We start from the raw sequence: 25,849 nt of genomic DNA, 5'->3' as shown, positions 1-25,849 counted from the left end.
TCCAGCTGAGTGCTTTGCATCCTCAAATTACTTTCATCCACAGCTCCACATTTCTCAATCTTGGGAAGTTCCTGCTACTAAAAGTTGTGGCCTCTTGTTTCAACTAGATGACAGGTGTTATTTTCCAGCTCCTGACTCTCTCTCACATAGCAAAACTGGCTGGAGCCTTTCCTACACTGCATTTACTTTTTGTCACTGGTTTACCTCTGTGAGGATAACACTGACATTGTCTCAAACCTGACTGAACATGGTATAGTTGGTTAAGGGTCTGGGCTTTAAAGTGTCACAACTGCATTTGAACACTGCTTCTACCACATATTAGCTGCATGGACCTGGGTAAATTTATCCTTATAAACTTGAATTTCTCCATCTGTAAAATGGAAAGCATAATTATTTCTACCTCATGGGGTGGTTATGGAGACTAACTGGGATGAAGGTCTTAGCATGTGGCTGACCCTCAGTTAGCGATGGTTTTGCCACAAGAGGTGTGATACACAGCAATATCAGAGACACCAAGACATCATCCCTGCCCAAGGAGCTACAAACTAATTGGGTGAGACAGGAAGATCACAAAAGTGGTCTCAGGATGATCCTATCATGTATGAGGAACAGAGGTGTGAAGATATGCTGCTCAGAGAGCATGACCACCCAGGGCTGGGAAGGTCAGAAGAGGCTGCGTGGCATAGGAAGAACTTGCACTTGCCTTTGGAGGAAGGCTAGGGACCTGATGAATAAAGCAGGAGAGGGCATTTGTGTCAGGAGAGACAGCATGAGCAAGGCTATGAAGACTCAGAAAGGAGATGAAAGGAGGTGAAAGTAAGTCCTGGATATCAAGTACAAGAATCACGATTGTTTGTTGGCAGTGGTAACTCATGGAAAGTTTCTGAGCAGAGGGTATTTAAGAAATATAGCAAATCCTGCTCCTATGGGTAGAACAGGTGACCATCAGGACCGTGTGGTTTGGGTGAGTTGGAAGGCAGGTGTGCCTCTTTGATCAGCCTAGTGTGGCCCCTCAGGGCAAGCCATGGTCTTCAAAAGGCCCCTGATAAATACCTCTCCCTCTTCACCTGTGAGAAACGCTGCTGGGTCTCACCCTACCCAAATGCCCTATGGGCTCCAGTGCCATGCAGACTGCCTCAGATTTTCTAGCTGTTACTATGGACCTAAGAGGATAGGACTTGGGAAAGAAAAAGACCTGCTTGTCTATGGAGGAGGGGGAGGAATCCAGAGCAGGCTCGTAAGTCTTCTCTTCCTCTCCCTGCACACTTCCCTTTCGCCTTGCTATCCCACAAGCCTCTTCTGCCAAGCCTAGGAAAACCCACAGGGCAGATGTGTGGGGTGGGGAGCTCCTGGCTTCTCCCACAGAGGGATGACAAGTGGCCCTTACTTTTCTTGGTCCCAAGATGGCTGATCAAGCATCCCCCAAACTCTGCCAAGTCTCTTGACATCATCTCCTCCACCAGGGCACGGTGGTGGCAGGGGGAACCCTAGACTCCACAGGGAGAGGATTAGGGGAGGGTTCAACCAAATTCAGCTATGAAGTAATGTGTCAGGGTGAGCTTGGACTGGTGCTGTTGTTTTATAATTTTTTTATTAAAATTTTTTAAATATTTATATATTTTTGAGAGAGAGAGGTTGAGAGAGAGAGAGGTTGAGAGAGAGAAAAAGAGAGAGAGAGAGCACAAGCAAGGGAGAGGCAGAGAGAGAGGGAGACAGAGCCTGAAGCAGGCTCCAGGCTCTGAGCTGTCAGCACAGAGCCTGACACGGGGCTCAAACTCACCAACCGTGAGATCATGACCTGAGCCAGAGTCAGACGCTTAACTGACTGAGCCACCCAGGCACCCCTGGTGCCATTGTTTTAAGAACTGTATCCAATGGTTCGAGTCTATCCCATTCACTGGTGCTGTCTTTGGACTGAATTTGGTTACAGCCAAGTTCTAGCAGAGGAACATAATTCCCCACAGATTCCATCTGGGTCAAGCCCCTGAACCAAGGTTCTGCAGTCACTTCCCGAGAGCCGCTCCCCACCACGTCTCAGGGCAGAGGACAAGGGGATGGGCAGTGTTGGCCTGCGAGGGTCTGTGAGCAAGAGGTGTCCTCATACTAATTCCTGGGTTTGACAGGTCCCAGCAGAGCTGAGGAACGCCTTCGCTCCCTACTGATTTCAAGGTCAGTGTTCAGGCATGCGCTGTGGGGTGGCGGACAGAGCCCTAGACTGGAACCCAGGAGCTGTGGGCTCCAGTTCCAGCTCTGCAGGATGATACAAAACAAATGGATGCCTCTCTCCGGGCCTCATTTTCCTCTTCTGTAAAACGGGAGGTTGGACTAAGTGAGTCTGGAATCCTAGGAGTGGGGCCTGGGGTCTGTATATTTTCATTATCTCCAGTGAGTCTGAGACATAGCTATGGCAAGACCACAGAACCAGGGAGCCTCAGCGTCCCTTCTGGCTGCTGCCTTCAGGGGTCTGGCCTGCCGTGCTGCCTACTGAGGCTTCACCATGCTTGGGCACCAGTTCAGACTGAGAATAAATGGGGAATTCTCAGGGTCCTTCTGAATAAGCTATGATAGACCCCAAACTGTAAACACAGTGTGTTTGATGCCAGAAATGAGGAACCAAGGATATGGTCAGAGAAGTACTGAAAGTGACTAAAAATAGACTGATATTTGGTGAGGGGGATGGGAGACATGAGGAGGACGCTGGGGGTGAGTGAACACAGAGCCTGTGGCCTGTTCTCAGCAGGATCCAGGGCTGGTGACTCCTCTTACCACCCCTTCCCCCAGTTGCAAGTGTGAGGAGTGTGGTGTGTGCCTTTGGGAGGGGATGTACATGTGCTCTCTCTTGCGGGGAGACCCTGAACCCTTACTGGAGAATAAAGTCCTGTCACACCAGCCTGGATTAGTGTCATCCGCCCCTGGGGGTCCTGGAATGTGACCCTAAAGACCCATTTCCAGCTGTCCCCACAGCCTCAGCCCTGCTTGCCCTGCCAGACTCAGGGTTCCTGTAAGCCTTATAGCTGGTTCAGGCCAAGTACCCTGAGAACTAGGATGATTTTGAGGTAGTGATCAGGGTTTGAGTTAAAGAATTTGCACTGAGGAAGTGGAGAGTGGCTGAGCTGGCTCTCTGACACTGCGGTGACTTCCAGGGCACTCCCACCTGGCTTCTTGCCCTCCACTGCCCTGCCCCTCCCTCTTACAAGCCCTGGCTGGTTGGTGGCTAGTGGGCTCCAGGACCTGGGAGAGCAGAGGGGAGCTGCCAGGAGGATGCACTGGGGCAAAGGGCATTCCTGGAGGTGGAGCTGGGGCTGGCCCCTGGACCTGACTGCTATAATCTAGGCTGTGCCTGGGCGAGCCTGAAGAAGTGGGTGAGCCAAGCACAGCAGGCAGAAGGGACCCTTGGGTCTGTGAGGAGCAGAGAGGGGTGGGAGCCCTTTCCCTGCCCGGGAGCAGTCTGGAAGAGGCGCCTCTTGCTGTTAGCTGGGTCCTCCAGCTCTGTCCACAGTGGGCCCTGGAGGGGGCTGGGCTTAAGCCTCTCTTGTCCCCAGTGCCTGGGAGCCGGCAGCATTGCAGCCATCTCCTGCCACGTGCAGGTGCCACCTCCCCCCTCCCTCTGTGCACATGCGTTTGTAGGGGTCTGGTGAGTGGGAGTAGGGTGTTCCAGTCTTCTTTCTGGTGATGCAGATCCTCAGAGGGAAGGACTCTGGATTCCAAGAGTCCAGACCAGGCCCCTGTTGTACCTGGATTGCCGCCTTCAGCTCCTGTCTGCTATAAACAATAACTAAAGACACACTTAGGGTGACCAACTGACCCAGTTGGCCAAGGAATGAGAGGTTTCCTGGGACAAGGGACTTTTAGTGCTAAAACCTGGGAAAAGTAGGATGATTGGCTAGATTATTTTTAACTTTTCTTGAAAATATTTTTTAAAGCAGACACATACCTGGCATGCCAGACCTGCAGTCTGTAATTATTTGTATCTGTGAGTGTTTAAAAGCACTCCTAGGCTTTAAAATTATTTGAGAGGAAATAATTTGATTGCATTCTGATTTTATTTTGGAGTATATGAACAAAATCTATATGGAACAATTTCACGTATTCAAGCCAATTCTGAGGTTAAGGGGTGATTGAGTCTGTATATGGGATCCTAGTATATGGACATAATGCCCCCTAGAATTCCTTTCCTCATCATCTGATAAAATAACACTGGGGATCTCATGGAGCTGTCAATCATGGGGAATCTTCCTCCTTCCTCAGAAGTGCCTGCCTCTACCACCAGTGTGGCCAGTCAGCATCCCCAACTTCTTAGATTCACTGATTGGTTCAGGAACAATTAGATCTCCCCCCGCCCTTCTTTTTAGGATTATGGGTGGGTGGGGTCGTGGTGGTTGTAGTGGTGGAGATTAGTGAGATGGAGGGAAAGAGAGCTATTACTCTTTTATCTAGATTATGAACTCTAAGGAAGATGTAAACTTTGAGTTACTGTCACCACATGGAAGGATTCAGTATAAGAAACTAAGCTGACATAGGGGCACCTGGGTAGCTCAGTTGGTTGAGTGTCAGACTCTTGATTTAGGTTCAGGTTATGATCCCAGGGTCATGGGACTGAGCCCTGCATAGGGCTCTGCACTGAGCATGAAGCCTGCTTAAGATTCTCTCTCTCTCCCTCTCCCTCTCCCTGACTTATGTTTTCTTTCTTCTAAAAGTTTTTTTTAAAAATTAAAAAAAAAAACTAAGCTGACATAGAAAAAGCAAAGTTGAGAGATAGGGAGAAAAAGGGAAAGTTCGGAGAATGTGTTCTGGACTACTAAATTCAGCCATGCCTGAAGCCCTCATATACCTTGGACTTACCAATTACACAAGACAATAAAGGCATCCCCACATCCAACCCATCTTATGCTTATTTGAATCCAGCTTCCATTATTCTGCACTTGTGGCTGAAGGAGTTCTGGCTAATTCACCTGACCACCACCTCTGTGGCAAGTCTCTATTTGGGACTCTCCATTAGGGAGAGGGGAGGGGAGAACTACCCCAGTGTTGTGTCCTCTTCTGTCTCCTGAACTGAGTCCCTTATGCCTTCAAATTAGGAAAACCAAATCTCCTCCAGGACACATTGAGGGTGGGAGGTACATGTCTGTGCTTTTGTCTTCAGAGGACTGTTTGGGGGAAAATGGGATGAGAACTCTTCCAAGTTCTTTCTCTCATCTGCCCCAATCCCTCCCCTTGTTCCTAGGATCTACAGAGGTCTCTTGTTGGTCTTTGACTCTGCAAGTCAACCCTATAATACATCTACCTCCCACTCACATACCTATTGCCTTTGTGACACCCCAGCATAGGTAAAGCCTTTCCTAGTCATGGGAGGAGTGATGATCGCCTTCACCACTCCATTTCAACACCAGGTAAACTGGGATGGAAAAGAGCATTGGTTACTGTTGCTGCCTAGAGCTGGGGTAGAGGAAGCTCACCCCTTCTCCTGGCTAGGGTTGGAAACAGGCAGCCATCCTCAACCTGTGAGTAAGGCTGAGTTGACGGAAGGGAAAGGCAGGCAGGATGGGGCAGGCCCACGAGACAATGCATAAGAAGAAGCAGGTGGCAGAAGGACCACAGGACATGGAAATAGTATCCTAAGCAGGCTGGGATAAGAATTCACAAATGAGCTCAACATTTGACTTTTGGGATGACCTTTTAACCCAAAGACATCCAGCTGCAAGAGGATGGAAGGAGGGAGGAAGAAATTGCTTCCCAGTCCAAATAAAACAGCCTCCCACAAAGCACATCTTCCTAGCTTAGCCTATAATTTCAGTTTCTCCTTTAAAAAAATATTAAGCAATTTTATGACATGCAAAATGTATAGAGAATAATAAAGTAACCATCTATGAATCCACTACTCAGAGTAAAAAATAAAACAGTGGTAACATAGTCATTTCCCCTCTCCTCAGGGGAGAACCACAACCCTGGATTTCTAGCCATCATTCCAAGGCATTTCTTTATTCTTTTTCTTAAAAAAATTTTTTTTAATGTTTATTTATTTTTGAGAGAGAGAGAGAAAGAGAGAGTTAGCTGGAGAGAGGTGGACAGGATCTGAAGCAGGCTCTGTGCTGACAGCAGCAAGTCAAAGGTCGGGCTAGAACTCATGAACCATAAGATCATGATCTGAGCCAAAGTTGGACACTCAACCGATTGAGCCACCCAGGCGCCCCTCTTTATTTCTTTTCTAAATATGTCTGTATTTCTATTTGGTATCACTTTACATGTTTTAGACTTTATATAAGTGGTATCAGATAAAGGATATGCATTCTACAGTAAACTTGGATTTTTTTCCCCCAACCAGATATTATGTTTACAGGATTTGCCTATATTGGTAAATATAGATCTTGGTCCTTGATTTTTCATGGCTGTAAAGTACACCACAACTTATCTGCATGTTTTGTGTGATGGACATTTAAGTTGTATCTAATTTTTGCTATTACTGTATTTCATCAATTCTAAGGCATGTGTTTTTCACATTTAAAAATCTCTGGATTAAGAGATACTTATTGAAAACAACAATGGGAAGGTGCATGGGTGGCTCAGTTGGTTAAGCATCTGACTTCAGCTCAGGTCATGTTGGTGAGTTTGAACCCTGCGTTCGGCTCTGTCCTGATGGCTCAGAGCCTGGAGCCTGCTTCGGACTCTGTGTCTCCCTCTCTCTCTCTGCCCCTTCCCTCCTTCACGTTCTCTCTCTCTCTTTCTCTCTCCTTTTCTCTCTCTCTCTCAAAAATAAACATTTGAGAGAGAAAGAGAGAGAAAGACAGACACAGAGACAGAGCATGAGCAGAGTAGGGGTAAAGAGAGACAGAGTCACAGAAGCAGGCTCCAGGCTCTGAGCTGTCAGTACAGAGAGCTGTGAGATCATGACCTGAGCCAAAGTCAAATGCTTAACCGACTGAGCCACCCAGGCTCCCCAACATAAAAAAAAAATCTTTTTAAAACCAACAATGGGTTATACTTTAATTGGCGATATTTTCCCTTAGTGAATGTTGTACCTTAGATTCAATGAAGAATAGTGCCAAAAACACTACAGCATTCCTGTATGTGTTGTGTTTCTTTAGTGTATATCCCCCTGGAAGTAGAAATTGCTTAGTTATAAGGTATATTACCACCAATTTTACTAGATATTGCCAAATTGTTCCCCAAAGTATTTTTACTGATTTATACTCCCACCACCATGGAAAAGGGTTCCCATTAGTGTATACCCAGGATTATCAACTGACTTTCTGAGTTTTGTTAATCCAGTGGGTATGAAATGGTATCTCACTGTGGTTTTAATGTGTATTTCCTGATTATTAGTAATCTTGGGCATCTTTTCAAGATCCTTTACTTTCTCTTACCCATATTCTTGGGACTCTCTACTGATTCCCCTGCCTCAGTCCTCCTTCACCATAGTCAAACCAACCACCATCAATATTTATCAGGATACAACAGGAATTATCAGAAGCTATAAAATTATTTATGCCCAAGTAATTCTACTCTTGGAAACTCACACTGAGAGAAGAAAATGCTACATGCTTAAAAATGTTAATTGTATCTAAATTTTTAATGGTTAAGAGTTGAAAATCATCCCAAAGTTCAATATTGGTAGATATTTTAATAAATAATGGCATATTCCTATGATTAAATTCTATGCAGTCATTAGAAAGAGAACTATAGGGGCTCCTGGGTGGCTCAGTCAGTTAAGCATCTGATTTTGGCTTAGGTCATGATCTCACTGTTTGGTTCATAGGTTAGAGCCCCACATTGGGCTCCTCACTGACAGTGCTGAGCCTGCTTGGGATTTTCTCTCTCCTCTCTCTCTCTGACCCTCTCCCACTCATGTGTCCTCTCTCTCAAAATAAATAAATAAACTTAAAAGAAAAAGAAAGATAACTATAAAAAGAATGTATGTAGGTGTCTGTTTGAACTTAGGGCATAATAAGGATGGCTGATTAAAAAATAATCAAAAAATTGTAAATTTTCCCATAAAAATCATAACCACAAGAGAAAATGAGATCCCATGTACAATAGCAATGAAAGTATAATAAGTAAACCTGGGGCAAAATAAATAAGAGATTTACATGTGAAAAAAATGATAGCATTACAAATTAATAGGGGAAAAGATGGATTATTTGATATTATGTTGGAAAATTACTTTCTAAAAAAAAGTAACTATTTTGCCATCTGGAGAAAGAATAAACTGGATCCATACCTTACTCTTTACATTAAAATAAATTAGTTATTGCTTCATCATCATTAGTTAGGAAACAAGACACAAAACTGAGATGCAATGAAGGAAACAAATTGATAATTCTGACTACATACATATTAAATTTCTCTGTGTCAAAACAACCATAAATAATAATAAAAGGCTAATTTGTAAAAATATTTGTCAATTTCATGAAGGGGTAATTTTCCAGTAAAGAAAAAGCTCTTTAAAATAAATATTTAAAAGCAAACAATGCAATAGAAAAATTGATAAAAGATACAAACATCATGGTACTTATACATATTTCAGTACCTCCCCAACTTTGGTAAACGCTGGAATCACCTGGAGATCACTAAATAAATATTGATGCCTGGCTCCCTGATAGCTGATATAATCGATGTGACATGTGAGTTGGACATTGGGATTTTTTTTTATGAAATTTATTGTCAAATTGGTTTCCATACAATACCCAGTGCTCATCCCAAAAGACATTGAGATTTTTAAAAGCTTCCCTGGTGATTCTAATGTTCAACAAGGTTGGGATCATTGGAATATGCAATAAGCCTATAAAAGATTACCACTAATAATAAGAATGTAAATTAAAACAACAAAGTGATTCCATTTTTCATTTATCAGATTGGCAGGGGTGAAACGATAAAGCTTCACGTTGGTCAGGGTGTGGGGAAGACTATAAGACTTTGTTGATAGAATGTAAATTGGCATAGACTTTTTGGAGGGCAATTTGGTAATCTTCATTAATATTTAAAACTTGCATGAACTTATATTCTGCAATTCTATTTCTAGGAATTTATTGTACATAAACTCTTACACAAATCCTCAGTGATGTTCGATGTAGCATTATTTCTGTAACTGCTTTTCATTTCTGTTGTTGTTTGTTTATTTAGCCTAACAAGGGCTGTGACTTAGAAGCCATTGATGGATGGAGATAGCAATCATCCCCTCCTTAATATATCCATGGCATTTGGGCCTCGGACATTGCTGAGTGGAGCTGGGTAGTACTCTCTTCCTTAGGAATCTCATTGCATCCATAAATTTAAGTAGGAGCAAAGAAGTCTCTTGGTGGAAAAAGAAGGTTGGGACCCTAACCTCTTTCCACTGGGTATTGAAATTATTGAAATGTGTATGATGAACTGAGGAGATCTTCAAGAAAACCATTGAGGCCAGATGGCAAGGAAGGACAATGGGAGTCCCAGAGAGGAAACGCCCATAAAGATGAGAGGAGGTTGGACCAGTGTCTAGGACTCAGTTTTAGGGCTTAGTTTATTGGAATCTAAGGTACAGGAGTAATGTTGAGACTCCTTTGCTCACCTTGCTATGATGGGTCTATTTGTGGGGGAACAGATTCCCTGTGTGGGGGGGTTGAGAGAACCTTATTACCAGGTGATAGTTGGTAATCTGGTAACTTTGCTGGGGGCGGGGGGGTTCTCTTCATTAATCCTGTCAGGGAAGGTGCATTCCTTAGTCTGGGCAAGTCAGCAGAGATACCTCTGAGGAGAAGTCTAGAGTCAGCAGACAAGTGAGAGGGAAACTGTCTCAGTGACAGGGACACCAGCCTGGGAATTCTGAGCTGCTTGGAGTGGAATCTTGGGGAAATAGTGCTATCTCTCTGCCAAGCTGGCAAAGAGGAGAGAGGAATCATTGTAATTCGGATATTAATGGTATATTTTCTAGGCTTTGAGGTAATACTCATAGCATCAAAAATTGGCAGATATGATCATGCTCGGATGGTGTGATAATTGTAGCCATTTTTTTAATCTTTTTTTTTTCTAACAGCAAAGGAAAATGATTACCATTTGCTGATAGGTAGGAAAGTTCTTACAATACGAGCTCAATATTGCATGTATACATATATGTATATGTAAATAATACTGATTTCTATGTATGTATGTGCGTAGAAAAAAGAACTCAAAGGAAATATATCAAGGCTTCAAGAAGTTATCTCTGGATGATGAGATTATTGGGAATGTTTATTTTCTTTATTAAACTTAAAATTTTTTCTAATGTCTACACTGAACAAGTGTTACATGCTCTTGGTAGTCAGAAAACCAACTTTTAGAAAAAGTAGAATTATTGTATGTTAGGTAAATAGATAAAATGATATATGTTAAATAACATGTTATATGTTTAGGAAAAAAAAGAGACAGGGAAAGAAAACTGCTGTATTTCATGCTATGTGCCAGGTCACCATACTAGATATCTGCATATGTTAACTGTAAAAAGTACATAGGTATATTCTTTTATGCATATTCTCTGAGAGCAACAGGAAGCACTGAGTAAGGACAGAGTCAGGCAGGTCTGTTCGGGGGAGGAATTTTTCTTCAAGTGCTCAGAGGCCCTCTCCTCCTCCTCCCACCTCACCATCTGGATCCTTCCCCCAGCTGGGCCATCCACCAAGGGATAGGGCAGAGAGCAAAGCCATGGCTCATGGAAAACTTAACTGAAGCAGATAGTGGAGCCCAGGACATCAGGGTCCTGAAACTGCTGAATATGGAAACTGACTCAGGGTATGAAAACAGCTGTCAATTAGAGAAAAGGATTGCATTGATGTGTCACGCCTGATGGTGGAAATGGGCCTTTGTGGGTGGGTAGACTTGACCTCAGTGTAAGTAAGAACTTAGCCATATGGGAAGTATTAAATTTCCATTGCTGGAATTATCCAAGGGGTACTTGCACAGAGGAGATTCCTCTGCTGTGCAGGAAATTGCTCTAGAATCTAGATGGTCTGTTTCAGCTTTGAGGTTCTGTTACTCTCTATCCAGCCTTGCCCTAGATCCAGGGGACAGTTTGTTAATCCCTGCAGCTACTTGACAAGCCTATGGGAGAGGCCTTCCGACAGTCACGCATATAAACAACTCCAGTGGTGGGAATTTCACTAGGAAGAGAGGGGAGGGAGGGGCAGGGCCAGCCTGGCCTGGTGGGGGAGATATTAGGGGAAAGTGGACCTTTGGGCCCCCATAGGTCAAGGTCTATGGGTGGCCATCCATTCCACCGTCCTTATACCCAGCCCTGGCACTCACCTTGCAGGGCGACTTTGACAGAAATACAGAACTTTTGTCCTGCACAGCTCTCACCTGCCCACCGACACACCCTCATAAATAGCAGGTATTAACATAGCACCTGCAATGTAGAAGTGGAAGATACCAGAACCAAACCAAACAAGCCATCAAACAAACAACAACCACCACCACAAAGCAAAGAGGCCACTGACAAAATACAACAGCAACAAAATTTCACAGGCCAGCTAGAGACAACACCAACAGATAAATGTAGAGGAAAGAAGAGTTTTGGAGTCAGAGAGGCTTGAATCTGCATCTTGGCTGTGACACTGACTCGTTGGGTAGCATTAGGCAATTACTTTATCTCTCTGAGGATCATTTTCATGATCTGTAAAGTGACGTTAATAGTACCTATTTCGCAGGATTGTTGTCAAGAAATGCACATGCACGTATGCATACATGGCACGCAGAGTCTGGCACGTCATAAACCTCAACAAATTATAGCTATTGCTATTTTTATTGCTTTTGCTATGAAACAAATAAATTGGGAAGAGCCAGCTATAAGTGCACTTGGAAGGCAAAGAACCTACAGATCAGTTGGAGCTGGAGAAGTCAAAGAAAGCTTTGTTCGTTGATGGCAATGTGCTTTAAGCACCTATTAGTGCTAGGTGCCATGCTGTAGGTTTTGGGTGTCAAAACAGATGCAGCACCTGCTCTTCCGTGATGTACAGTTGCTAGGCAATGAGCAAGGAAGTAGAAAGGAATTTATAGTTATAAATTGTGATAAGTCTGATCAAGGAACAGCACAGGGTGCTATAAAAGACACTAGAAGTGGGGTGCCTGAGTAGCTTAGTCGGTTAGGCAACTGACTCTTTTTTTTTTTAATGTTTATTTTTGAGAGAGAGAGAGAGAGAGAGAGAGAGAGTCAGAGTGCAAGTGGGAGAGGGGAGAGAGAGGGAGACACAGAATCTGAAGCAGGCTCCAGGCTCTGAGCTGTCAGCACAGACCCTGATGCAGGGCTTGGACTCATGAACAGCGAGATCACGACCTGAGCCGAAGTCGGATGCTTAACCAACTGAACCACCCAGGTGCCCCTGTGTCTGACTCTTGATTTCAGCTCAGGTCATGATCTCATGGTTCATGAGTTCGAGCCACACGTCAGGGTCTGTGTTGTCAGTGCAGAGCCTGCTTAGGATTCTCTCTTTCCCTCTTTCTCTACCCCCACTCCAATTGCTCTCTAAGAAACTTAAAAAAAAAAAAAAGACACTAGCAGAGGGTACCTGATTTTGATTGTGGGAAGAATCAGGGATGACCTCTTGGAGGAAGCAGCCTTTTTTTTTTTCTTCACATTTATTCTATTTTGAGACACAGAGAGAGACCGAGAGCACAAGCTAGGGAGGGGCAGAGAGAGAGGGAGACATAGGATCTGAAACAGGCTCCAGGCCCTGAGCTGTCAGCACAGAGCCTGATGCGGGGCTCAAACTCACAAACCGCAAGGTCATGACCTGAGCCGAAGTCGGATGCTTAACTGACTGAGCCACCCAGGCGCCCCACTGGAGGAAACAGTCTTTAAGGTAAACCTAAAGCCAGATCAGAGTTCGTCCCGTGTGGGCTGCAGGCACAGCACGTGCAATGTGCCGAGAGGTGGTAAAAGCTGGCGCATCTAGGAGCTGAACATGTGTGTCTGGAGCATCGTAAGTAGGGAGTGATTGGGTGAGAAATGTCTGGGAAGGTGGGCAGTTGGCTGAATCACATGAGGCCTTGAAAGACTTGGTAAGGATTTGGTATTTTATCCTGAGGGATTGGATGCCACTGACGGATGTTAAACAGAGAAGTGATGTGAAGGAAATCACTGGCTACCGTGTGGGGATTGGAGGGGACAAGACTAGAGGTGGGAAGGTGAGCTGCGGTGGTTCAGATGGGAAATGGTGCCTTGGGCCAGGGTGAGGGGCAGAGATGGACAGAAGTGGTGAGATGCTAGAGGGATTTCGAGGCAGACCCTACACGGTAGGAAAATGGATTAGATCTGAAGGGCAGAGCAGGGGCGTCCAGTGGGCTTCAGTCACCCGGCCAGGAAAGGTGTAACCATAGAGGTGGTCCTGAAGGGCGATCCACCAAGTAGCAGAGTAGAGGGCAGGTGGGGAGAGACTGGAGAACTGAGCCCTGAGCTGGGCCTGAAAGGAAAGGCAGCAGGAGGATGGAAGGGAGAACATTCCAGGAGGGGAAGCTGCAGAATCCAGGAGAAGAGCTGGGAATGAGCTTGCCTCATGCCAGGTAGGCGGCACCAGGCGGCACCGAGTCAGTGAGCCCTGCCAGGAGAGAAGGGTGGGCACGGGGCCACAGGGCATGTGACAGGAGCAGGGAAGCAGCAGGGGTGGGGCCCGATTTCGCCAGGCCTCTGGAGCCAGGAGGTATCAGCCTTGATGTCAGAGATAACGAGAGCTGTGTGGGCTCCTAGGCCAGCAGCCAGCCAGCTGGCCAGGCAGCGGCCCATTTCTCAATGCTCCAGGTCTATGCCAGACAAGACATGAATACGTGGCACAAAATTTGTGCTTTTTACTGATAACCTACTCTGATGATAGCGTGGGACATTTATAGAGAAAGTCTCTGGGCTCCCAGGACACCACCTCCTCCTTGGCTTCTTCCAGTCTCACTGGCTGCCTGTTCTGTCTGCCCCCCCTTGCCAGCTCTGCTGCCTCCACCAGGCATCCCAAAAGTGGGAAGCAGAGCTCACAAACTCACGCCTCTTCTCTTCCGTCTCTTCATCCCATCCTTTGGAGATCTCATCCAGCTCTGTGGCTTTAAAAATCATCTATACTCTGCTTTATGTATTAAACGGATTATCTTCCTACCCTGTCTCCTGAGTACCTGAGGCTGCCCACCTGACATCTCTACTTGGGTAAATAACAGGCATCTCAAATTTATTTACGTATTTATTTTTTAATGTTTATTCATTTTTGAGAGACAGAGCACAAGCAGGAGGGGGCAGCGGAGGGGCAGAGAGAGGGAGACACAGAACCCAAAGCAGGCTCCAGGCCCTGAGCTGTTAGCACAGAGCCCATGCGGACCTCGAACTCATGAATTGCAAGATCGTGACCTGAGCTTAAGCTGGTCGCTTAACCTACTGAGCCACCCAGGTGCCCCAGGCATCTCAAATTTAAAACTTCCAAGGGCCTCCTGGGTATCTCAGTCAGTTAAGCGTCCAACTCTTGATCTCTGCTTGGGTCATGATCTCGCAGTTCATGAGATCGAGCCCCGCATCAGGCTCTGTACTGACAGTGCTGAAATCTCTCTGCTTGGGATTCTCTCTCCCTCTCTCTCTCTCTCTGCCCTTCCCCTGTTCACTCTCTGTCTCAAAATAAATAAATAAACATAAAAAAAACAAATGTCCGAGACAGAAACCTCCAGTACCCTCCACCTCAACCTGTTTCGCACTTTTGTGAGTAAGTGTACTTCCCACTTGCTAAGGCAAAAACCTAGGAGACATCACTGATGTCTTATTTAGCATCCAATCTATCAATAAGTCCTGTAAGTTCTGCCTCCTGAAAAATCCAGAATCTGTCCACTTCTGCTGTCCACCGCCACCAATCAATCCTCCACCATTTTCTCCTGGACTGCAGCTAAAACCTCCTCACTTGTCTCCCTGGGTCCCCTCTTGTCTGCCAGGCAGCCCATTCTCCACAGACCAGCCAAAGTGATCCGTGTAAAACACAAATCAAACAAAGTCGAACTTCAGATTAAAACCTTTCAGTGGCTTCCCACTGCTTCAGAATGACACGAGAGCCACCTCCGTAGCATCTGGGCCAGCCTAAGACTCTGACCTCATCTTCTACCACCAACTTCTCCCCCTCTTTCCCTGATCTCTGCTGCCCCAGACACACTGGTTTTCTCTCTGTTTCCAGAACAGATCAACCTTGTGCCCATCTCAACAGGGCCTTTGCCCTTAGCATTTGCTCTCTCTGGAACATTTTCCCACCATTCTTCTCACTGTTCGGGTCTCGGTTCAAATGTTACCATCCTACTGAGGTCCTCTCCTTGCTGCCAGTCCCTCATTATCACATATTTTGTTCTGCTACCTGTGACATGGAAATAGTCATCTATTTACTTATTGTCTATCTCCCCCATTAGAATGTAAGTTTCAGGAGCGTTGGATCTTGTCTGACCTGCTCAGTGCTCTGTCTCCCACTCTTAGAACAACACTGGGAACACAGTAGGAGCTCAATAAATATTGGTTCAACCAATGAATAAGTGCTCCAGATGTGGTTCCTGGTCTTCTCGAGACGAGAGAGGTGTAACAAGCCACAGGAAGAGTTACCTAAGAATCCAGTGCAGGAAGTGGTGACTCTGAAAACTGATTCAAAGCTAGTCTGATAAACTGATTTTTGCTGAAGTATTGTTGGATGACAATGTGCTACCTAGTAATGCTGGCCTCTAATGGGGATCTAGAAAGACAAAGGTCTAATCCATATGGTGGTCCTAGAGGGAAACCCTTCAAGGACTAGAACAGGGGGCAGATGAGGAGCTATTTGAAAACTGGTGGGTGCTCCCCAAGGACTGAAGGGTTACAGGAATGGTGGGAAGGGTGTGGGGCAGGGAGGTTGAGGGAAGCACTAGGGTGGGAGCCTTGACCACTCTTCACTTGTGACTCTGAGAGGAGTCACTGGCAGGGGTCCTGGTGATTGTATGGGGCAGTCAGCCTGGTCAAGAGGTAGAGTGGTATGCTTGGGAGGATTGGGAGGATTGGTCATCCCCCCAGCAGCCCTCAGTCGCCTTGCGTGGTGGAAGCTGGTTGACAACCACAGCTACGATGTGGGGCCTATCGGGGCCAGGCAAGTGGACCCAGGGTCAAAGCCCATGATGGACCCACCAAGCTGGGGCCAGAAAGAGGGTGAGGTAGAGACAGAAAGCCCTATAGGAGGCAAAGAGACCAGTGCTCCTTATGAGCGAGGTGCAGGCCCACAGGAGGAAGAGGCTTATGGCTGTAGAAGTCAGCCTGGCACCATTGCTGAGAATGTAGCTGCCAGAAGGATACAAGAACCTTGACTCCTCTCCAGTCACTGAGCCTCTGTAGGAAGCTCACACACTCACCCAGATAGAAGCTGGTGGGCAGATCTGGATCCACTGAGAATTACCTACAGACACTGTTCAATTTTTGTAGCCCACTAAATTACCAACGGGACTTACTTATTCAAGGTTTTCTCTTCACTAGCCGATGGGGGGGGCTCCTCAGGAAGGCCAAATCTACACATTCTCCCCAACATTTATGACCCTGCTCTGCCACGGTGCTAATTGTGCGGTTTGAGCACCTACTCTGTGTCAGACACCCTGCTAGGTCCTTGTCCACTCTCCTCGGGATCGTATTAATAGAAATATCTTCCAGCCCAGGTCTCCCTTGGACTGACGAGGTGTGTGACCTCAATCCCGCTGAGCCTCGGTCGCATCAACAAACAGAAATGCTAATCCCTCCCCAGCAGAGCGTCAGGCACTTGGAATGCACTCCGTACACAGGTGTAGTTGTTTTAGTTAACAGCTCTTGGGGTCAAGGAGGCAGGTGAGGACAGGTGAGGGGGGGTGGGGGTGAAGGGATTCCTCTGGGAAAGAAGGAAATCAACAAAAATACAGCTTCTTAACTCTATGGTGATGCAGGTGATCTTATTCGGAGCCAGCAAAGTCGGGGTAAAATTTAAGGAGCTAGGAACCTTCTAGCCAGGAACGCAGACATACCTGAGAGCCCCCAAGGGCCGTGGGAAGCAGAGGTGGGAGACTGGGAGTTTCCAGGTCCTGTGTGTGCTCAAACTCACTGACATTTCTTTCCGACCTGCTCTCTTCATCCCCCTGTAGCTCCTGTGGGGCAAACACATCAGTTCCCAGGCCAGGACAGCCTTCCGAGCTCTGGAGAGTCATTAAGGCAGCGTCCCCTTCACTGGGGCTCAGCGCAGGCTGTGTGGAGGTGGGGCTAGTCCTTCACGGCGAGGTGTCTGAACATCCTCAGGAAATTTGAAGGGAGTTTTGCAAGAACGTGGAAGCAATGCCATTGGATTCCTCCCGAAGATAAATAAGCCTGATGAATTATTAAGGAGGTGAAAGAAGTCAGGGCTTAGCTAAAAGAATCCCACATTTCTGTGAATATTTCAACCACTCCGGTTCTATTTTGGCGAAGAGACTGTTCTTGTGCTGTGTGAAAAGCCTGGAGGGAGCTAGAATTAGGCTCACCTAGGGCGGCTCTTGGTTGAGGGAGGCCTGCCTTTCTGAGCTCGGATCCAGGCTCAGAGATAGCTTCTCACAGCTCAGCAGCTATTTTTAACGTTGTGAAACTCAATATGTCAGTGGGGAGGGCAGGAGGAGGCAGGGCTGGAGGCGAAGTGGCTGAGGCTGTCTGGCCCCTGATGGAGGCGAAGTCACTCTCTGGCTCTTGGCTGACACCCCTGCATCTCTTTATTGAGCCCCGAAAATAGATACCTGGCCTGGTGTTCAGGGCTGACGGAGGGGGGTACAGCCCAGAAGAGAATTTAATAATTTAATCTGTCTCTCGTTTGAGCTCTTTCTTTGATTTAATACAGATGCTGTGTCTGGCATCTGAAAGAGAATGCATCATAGCTCCGTGGTAAAAATAAAAACACTAAACTAAAAACAAAACCCAAACCCTTGGTATGTTCTGTTTACAAGGGCTTTAAAACGTACATTCAGGGGCTCATTTGGTTAAGTGTCTGTCTTCGGCTCAGGTCATGATCTCGCGGTTCGTGGGTTTGAGCCCTGAACTGGGCTCTCTGCTGTCCTTGCAGAACCCGCTTCAGATCCTCTGTCCCCCTTTCTCTCTGCCCCTCCCCTGCTCGTTCTCTCTCTCTCTCTCTCAAATAAATAAAAAAAAGTAAAATAAAATGTACGTTCAAGGGGTGCCTGGGTGGCTCAGTTGGTTGAATGTTGGACTCTTGATTCAGCTCAGGTCATGACCAGGGTAATGGTCATTCAGGCTTTGCGCTGCTTAGGATTCTCTCTCTTTCTCTGCCCCTCCCCCACTCACACACTCTCTCTTTTTCTCTAAAAAAATTGAATGTACATTCAAAATGTGTGTCTTTTCATGTCTCTCTGTGTTGGCTCTCAGCGATCCAGCATCCTCTCTAGTTGGGACACCCCATGAGCTCCCCCGTTTCAAGTCTCTCTTTTCCGAGGCCATGGTTTTCCAGTGGAGACTGTCTCTGGCCTAAGCAGCACTATCAGAAACCCAGCAGCAGGGGTGCCTGGGTGGCTCAGTCGGTTGAGTGTCTGACTTCGGCTCAGGTCATGAGTTTGAGCCCTGCGTCAGGCTCTGTGCTGACAGCTCAGAGCTTGGAGCCTGCTTCGGGCTGTGTCTCCTCTCCCTCTGCCCCTCCCCCGCTCACACTCTCTCTCTTTCTCTCAAAAATAAACATTAAAGAAAAGAAAAAAAAAAAAAGGAAAGAAACCCAGCAGCAGCCAGACCACAGTCCAACTGACTAGAGTCGTGTGTAAAGTGTCACTTTTCTGTCTGTGCTGAAGAGTAGCACAATTTGCACCCACCTCTCCCCACCCCAAATCTGCCACATGGCCTGAGGATTATTTCCAGCTGAAAGGCAAGTGAGGAGAAGCAGATACAGGAAAAGCTCTCTGCCCTCCCCTTATTTGCCTAAAAGCAGGACATACATTTACAAAGGTGTCCTTCCTCCCCTGTCCACCAGGGAGGATGGAAGTTAATCAGGGAAGACAACACCAGATCCTCAGCAGCACACTGTACACCTTTTAATAATAACCTTGAGGGGCGCCTGGGTGGCTCAGTCGGTTAAGCGTCTGACTTCGGCTCAGGTCATGATCTTGCGGTCTGTGGGTTCGAGCCCCGCGTCGGGCTCTGTGCTGACAGCTCAGAGCCTGGAGCCTGTTTCAGATTCTATGTCTCCCTCTTCCTCTGACTCTCCCCTGTTCATGCTCTCTCTCTCTCCCTGTCTCAAAAATAAATGTTAAAAAAAAATAACCTTGAACAACCTAAGTATATATAATTTTTATTTGTCAATCGTATCTCAATAAAACTGGCAAAAGAAAAAAAAAGAAACGAGTCAGAAGGTGACTGGGCAGTGTCCCTAGTGTCACAGTAGTTGAAACTGCCAGCCACTATGGTTGCTTATACTTGGGTCCTGGAGCCCCTCCCTGCAGACCCACTGGGGCATTAGTGCTGGTGGGGCTCCCCCTCCCCACCCTGGTGAGAAGACCAGAGGAGCCCTCACACCTTTCCCAGATCTGTGTCAGGGAGTATCTGAATGTGTTTTTCTTTTAGAAGTGTTTGTAACAGGCACCTGGGTGCCTCAGTCGGGTAAGCATCCGACATCAGCTCAGGTCATGATCTCACCGTTTGTGAGTTCGAGCCCCCCATCAGGCTCTTTGCTGACAGCGCCGAGCCTGCTTGGGATTCTCTCTCTATCCCTCCTCAACTTGCACTTTCTCTCTCTATACAAAAATAAGTAAATAAATAAAAAGAAATCTTTATAAAGAATGTCTCCAGGCTTCCCTTGCTTAGTCCCCTGCAAAATCCACCTCCTACATGTTACAAATAAAAGGCAAGCAAACGAACTTCAACCTCAGCCAAAACACATGTTCTTGCCCTGGCAGCTTGTGTCCAGAAACCCCTGAGGGCCCCTGGGCCCCCTTCCCACCAGTCCTGCAGAAGGTCCCATTCCCCTGAGCTGCAGCGTGGCCCAGGGTTCCTGGTGATGCTGGCCCAGAATGGCTTAGATCAGCATTGTTCCTAACAGAAAATGTGTTCTAAACTTAAATATATACACAATTAAATATTTATAACGGCTCCCCGTCCGCACCCATTACAGCTGGTCTTGCTGTGCTCATTTCCGCCTGTGTGGCCTTCTCCCTCATGTAAGGAAGGGAGTGTGTTTGGGCAAAGTGTGCCGCCCAGGGACTTGATAAATGCTGATGAGAAAGGACACAATGGGAAAGTGGAAGATGATTCGAAGACGTAACAGCATTTAAGGGCGAGCGGTGACAGAATAAACTGAGGCAGTTACTAGGGACAACATATGTGGCCCCGCTGTGTGGCCTTAACATCCATCTGCTTTACAATGTGGAGGAAGTTTTGACTTCGTTCTGCTAAATATAAGCATCTTAATGAGAAGTATACTAGTGTTGATGAATTTTTTTCTAGAAAATGCTTTATGAGGGGCACCTGGGTCGCTCAGTCTGTTGCGCCTCTGACTCTTGATTTCGGCTCAGGTCATCATCTCACAGTACGTGGGATCTAGCCCCAGTGTGGGGCTATGTGCAGACAGCACAGAGCCTGCTTGGGATTTTTTCTCTTCCCCTCTCTCTGCCCCTCCCTGGCTCATGCTTGCTCATGCACTACACCCCCCCCTCAAAATATATAAACACTTTTAAAAAAAGAAAAGAAAATGTTTAATGAAAAAAAGCCTAAAATTGATAATAGGAGTGGGAAATGGAAATCAGAGAAGGGGAGGGGAGGCTTATATCCCTGTCCTGTTCCAGTTGCTTATAATGGGAATGTATTTTTAAATTTACATAACAATACATAAATTTATGTAAATTTAACATTTTAAATAAGAAAGGGAAAAAAGTACTTTTCTGAGCAAATTCAATCAAACCAATTTAATTACTTGATCGATTTTTCAATAGAATAATATTGAGCTGGTTTTCTATTTGCTTTCATTAGAATCAAGTCTTTTCAGTGGGCCATGAAAATTTGCCTATTATAGTGGCGGGCAGGACGAGGTTTTCCTCTACTTGTCTTAAGTTCTTGGCTGGAGCTCCAGAACAAATTCAAGGCTACTAGAGGGGAGGTGGGTGGTGTGGGTGATGGCCATTAAGGAGGGCATTTTTCGGGATGAGTACTGGGTGTCATATGTAAGAGATGAGTGAATCACTGGGTTCTACTCCTGAAGCCAAGACTATACTCATTTGAATAAAAAAAAAAGAAAAAGACAAATTAACAAGAGAAAAACACAAATTGAAATAGGTTAAAACACAAAAAACAAAAAAACACGTACAAGGGAACCCTCACAAGAAAAACGAAGATCTAAAGAAATAGAGCCAAACACTTACAGACTAAGTTGGACAAAGGGTAGTAAATTGTGAAAATGTGGCAAGATAAAGGAGCGTGAGCTAGGGCAGTTAATCGTGGAAAAGTAACTAGAAAGATAAGGTTTTAAAGCATATTTTGTGCAAAGGTTTACAGAGTGATGAGTATGCTCTGTGTACTTTCCAGTTTACCACTTCATGCCTTTTCATTTTTAGTTTTATTTATTTATTTATTTATTTAGTCATCGGGCAACGAAGTCCCCTGGTGGTGGCTGCCTGAACTGTAACCATGCCTCTTAGAAGTTAATTGTCTGCTTTTCAAACCAAGCATTGTATCAAGTGTCACAACCCAGGATGTAATTTTGACTTGAACCAGAGACATTTATATAAATAAAACTGCTCCGTCTTAATCTCACAATCAGGATACAGATCCATGTCGAAAATAATGATACAACATTAAAAATAACAACTCTCATTTATTGAGTACCTGTGTGTCAAGATATTAGAGCAACTTCATCACATACAGTGTTCTGTGTAATCCTTACAGCAAGGCTATGACGTGGTTATTGTCTCCTTTTAGAGTTGAGAAAACAGACTAACAGAAATTCAATAATCCTCTCAAGACTCCAGAGCTTTCCCCCAATCCTGGTCTCTAGCGCCTTCTACAATGGGAGGCGCCTCACTGTTCATGGCTCACTCAAGGGTCATTCCCTCTAGACCGGACCCTTCCCTAAGGAGGGCTGGAGCTGGAGAAGAGCCTGTGCTTCCTTCTGTGGCTCTCGGGCGGGAGGCAAATGCTTCTAGCTCTTCTTCCCACATCTCTCTCTGCTGATGAGGGAGGGACACGCATTCCCGCTTTCTCTTGTCCATTTACACAAGGGGGACACGTTTTTCTATCAGTCGAGCCTTAAGACATTTATTGGGTCATGTTGTACTAGTGGATGGGTTAACACACCTAAAGGTCAAGAGTCATGTGGTGTTTTCTCCAGCTCCCTGCATCAGCACAATGTCAGCTCAGCCTGTCCTCTGTCCTGCTTACTGCTCGTGACCAGGTGTTAGGATGACAAACCTTTCCTGGTATGCTCGGATTTTCCACATTTTTGCACTGAAGTTCCCAGGTCCCAGGAACTCCCTCAGTCTCAAGCAGGGTGACTTTCCCTTCCAGTCCTGGGCAGTTTGGACCCAAATTGCAACACAGATTCAGCTGTTCTAGAGCCTGTGGGGAGATGAGACATTCTTTAGGCCTCCTGGTTTGTGACATGTCTGCCAATCCAGAAGCTACTAGAGCTCAGCACTGGGAATGAGAATTATGGGGGGCTTGTTCAGCCTCCAAGGATGGGCTTTGGCAGTACACGGGGTGGCCCAGCATGTGGTTTCTGCAGGAGTCCTAGGTTCCGATCCTGGCTCTACCTCTCTTGCTGGCTCTGTAGACTTGGTCAAGTTATTTCATGGACTCTCTACCCCCCAACCTGCACAGTACCTACCTCTCACCCCACAACTTACTTCTCAGAACAGTACCTACCTCATGGGGGTAGTGTGAGAATTAAATAAGAAAATGCAAACATTTAGAAATGTTCAGCTCGTGAGCTGCCAGATCAGGTGTGGAAACACCTTCCTGTTGGCTGCTGTGATGGCATCCTGGATATTGATCCTGGTTCTTCTATTTATTTTTATTATGAAATGTTTCATAATACAAAAGAATATATATCATGCACACTCACATATTTGATGTCAAAAGTCATAAAACACATGTGCCCAAGTACTCACCACCCCTACCACTCCAGCTGGAGACACAGTATATTGCCAACGCTTTTAAAGCTCCTGTGTGTCTCTGTGTAATCATAACTTCTCTGTAAGCATAACAACTAATCCGAATTTGTGTTTGTCATTTTCCCAACTCTTGTTGTATGTTTACTACGGATGTATATATCCCCTAAGTAATATACTGCCAAGTTTTCGATATTTGGGTACTAATCCAAATGTAATCGTACTTTCTTTTTTCACTCTATGTCGCGTTTTTGAGATTCATCCACGTCAATGTGCAAAGCCATAGTTCATTACTTTTCCTTGCTGTATAGTATTCTACTGTTTGACTTATTTATCCATTCCCCTATTGATGGCCATTTGGATTTAGCTTTTTGGTGCCATAAATAGTGCTGCCACAGTCTCATATGTGTGTCCTGGGCATGTGCGCACAGGTTACTCTAGGGAATATACCTGATCCTAAAAGTCTTCATTGATTGCCTAGAAGCAAAGGCCTACTTTTTCTCCCACCTCAGAGTTCTGAATCCAACATTCTCCTCTCCATTAAACTATCTCTTCTTGTATATTAGTTAGGATTCATGACTGTGGGCAACAAAACTCCCCACTGAGGTGAGATTAGGCCAAAAAATGGTGGCTGGGTCGGGGGAGGAATCCACTGGAATGAATGACTGAACAGTCAGGAAGGGGACTGATTTAAACTTGGACTTGACACTGGTGACACAGCACAGTGTCTCTACCTCTGAGCCTGATTCCTGTCTTCCCTCCATCCTCAGACAGGCTCTTCCCTCCTCAGGGCCAGATGGTGGCACTCACTTCAGCCTCACATCTGCCCAGGCTCAAGTCCAGTGGGAGAAAGTGCCCACCTCTGTAGCCCTAAAAAAGTTTCTTGGTGTCTGGCTGGCCACATACTTGCCTCTAAGCCAGTCTCTGTGGCCAGGGGAATGCAGCATGCTGTTCTGAGGGCCAGACCAGGCCACAGGCCCACCGTGGCATGAAAGCTGTGGGAGAGAGTCCTAAGCTCGTGGGCTGAGTGGGGGTGAGGGGTGAGCCTCACAAGGAAATGGGTACCATTCCTAAAAGAAGGGTAATGACCACAAGATAAACAGTAAGTGTCCTGAGCCTGTCACATGACCTTGGACAAGTCACCATCACATCCTCAGGTGTTAGTTCTCTATCTTTGGTAAGAGTGATGAGCTAAAAGGTCTGAGATCTGGTCAGGCCTGTGAACTCTGACTGTGTGGGTTTTGGAAGCCTGGTCACTCTCTTCCTTGCTACCTTGTGCCTTTTGAAACCACAGCTGGGCCCGACTTCCTTAGAACTTTGTGGGTCAGCATTTGTTGCTCCCGTCCTCCAGAGCATTTCCCGAGTTTAATGCTCAAAAATGCCAGGCTGTGGTTCTGAGCACATTCCTGTAAGGTAACTCACCACAGGACAGTTTCTTAAACCAAGCCCACCACAAAGCCCAGAAGTCTAAAGCTCCTCATCTTTCTCACCACCCACGGTTCTTTCAGGCTGCAAACTCTTTCAGCATCTTCTTTGGATCTTCACCCCCAGCCCTTATATCCCTGAATCTGATCTGTCACAGAGTTTGGTCATTTTCATTCCCTAGAATGTCCCTCGGGCCCCCTCTGTGGTTCTCCTTGCTTGCTCATATTGATGAAGCCAGCTGCCGTGTTGTGACCTGCCCTGTGGACAGGCCTAGTGACAGAGAACCAGGGGACAGCCTTAGGCCAACAGCCCATGGGGACCTGAGTCTTGCCGGCTTGACCTGCGTCAGCTTGGAGGCAGACCCTTCCCCAGCTGAGCCTTGAGCTGATTGCCGGTGATGGCTTGGCCCACAGCTTGAGTGCAGAGAACCAGTTACGTCATGCCTGGACTCCCAGCCCACAGAAACAGAAATGAGCTCCAGGAAACAGTTATCAAGAAATGGAGTTGGCAGGCATCCTGGTCTTCCTGAACTGTATGGAAATTAGTCTAAGATTTCACCATTCAGGATGACAGGGCAGTTTTTTTCTTTCTAATAGATACTGTGTTAGTCAGGGTTATTCAGAGAAACAGAACCTCATAAACATATATATGAGAAAGAGAAGGAGGAAGGGGAAGGGAGAGGGGAAGAGAGAGATTGATTTACTGTAAGGAATTGGCTCACACAATCATGGAGGCTTGGTGAGTCCAAAATCTGCAGGGAAGGTTGGCAAACTGGCAACTCAGGGAAGAGTTGCAAGGGGTCCAAATGCAGTCTGCCAGCAGCATTCCCTCTTGCTATGGTAGGTCAGTCTCTGTCCTATTAAGGCCTTTAGTTGATTAGATGGGGCTCATCCATGTCGTGGAGAGTAATCTGCTTCACTCAAGTCCACTGATTTAAATGTTAATCTCATCCCCAAAACACTTTCACAGAAACATCTGGAATACCGTTTGACCAACTATCGGGGCATTGTGGCCCAGCCAAGTTGACATAGAATTAAGCATCACGGATACTCTATATCTGGTTAAGTAAATGCCCTTCCATTCCTAACATATTAAGAACTTTTCATAAATCTTGCATTTGTGTTGAGTTTTATCAAGCAATTACTTTTATACTGTTATTCTCATTTGGTCTATACCTTGTTAAATCAAATTTAACAGGAAAATAAAATATCCTTCAGTTCACTCTTTGCATCCCCACTGCCACAAGCCGTGTTGGTCAGAGAGCAGATTGCCAGCACAGACCCAGGAGCAGTGACGAGGCAGCTTGGAGGGCCTTCCTGTCCCTGAGACAAGCCCTGGGTCTGGGCCTTGCCCAGGAGGGGCCCTCAGGCTGCAGGAA

General features: G+C 46.1%; 1 protein-coding gene across 1 annotated transcript in view; it reads right to left on the bottom strand.

Moving 5' to 3' along the window:
- Positions 1-17,133, bottom strand: part of PLA2G4E (phospholipase A2 group IVE) — a 55,299-nt gene extending 38,166 nt beyond the window's left edge. The window contains exon 1 of the mRNA XM_047074498.1: positions 16,954-17,133. Within this exon, the coding sequence (XP_046930454.1) occupies positions 16,954-17,133 (180 nt within the window). The remainder of the gene's footprint in view (positions 1-16,953) is intronic.
- Between the last annotated feature and the right edge of the window lie 8,716 nt (positions 17,134-25,849).

This window comes from Lynx rufus, unplaced genomic scaffold, assembly GCF_022079265.1.
Source record: "Lynx rufus isolate CCGP_SWC_20201006 ecotype Redwood Valley unplaced genomic scaffold, mLynRuf1.p SCAF_13, whole genome shotgun sequence".
Lineage (NCBI taxonomy): Eukaryota > Metazoa > Chordata > Mammalia > Carnivora > Felidae > Lynx > Lynx rufus.
This window is presented reverse-complemented; position numbering and strand designations above follow the sequence as displayed.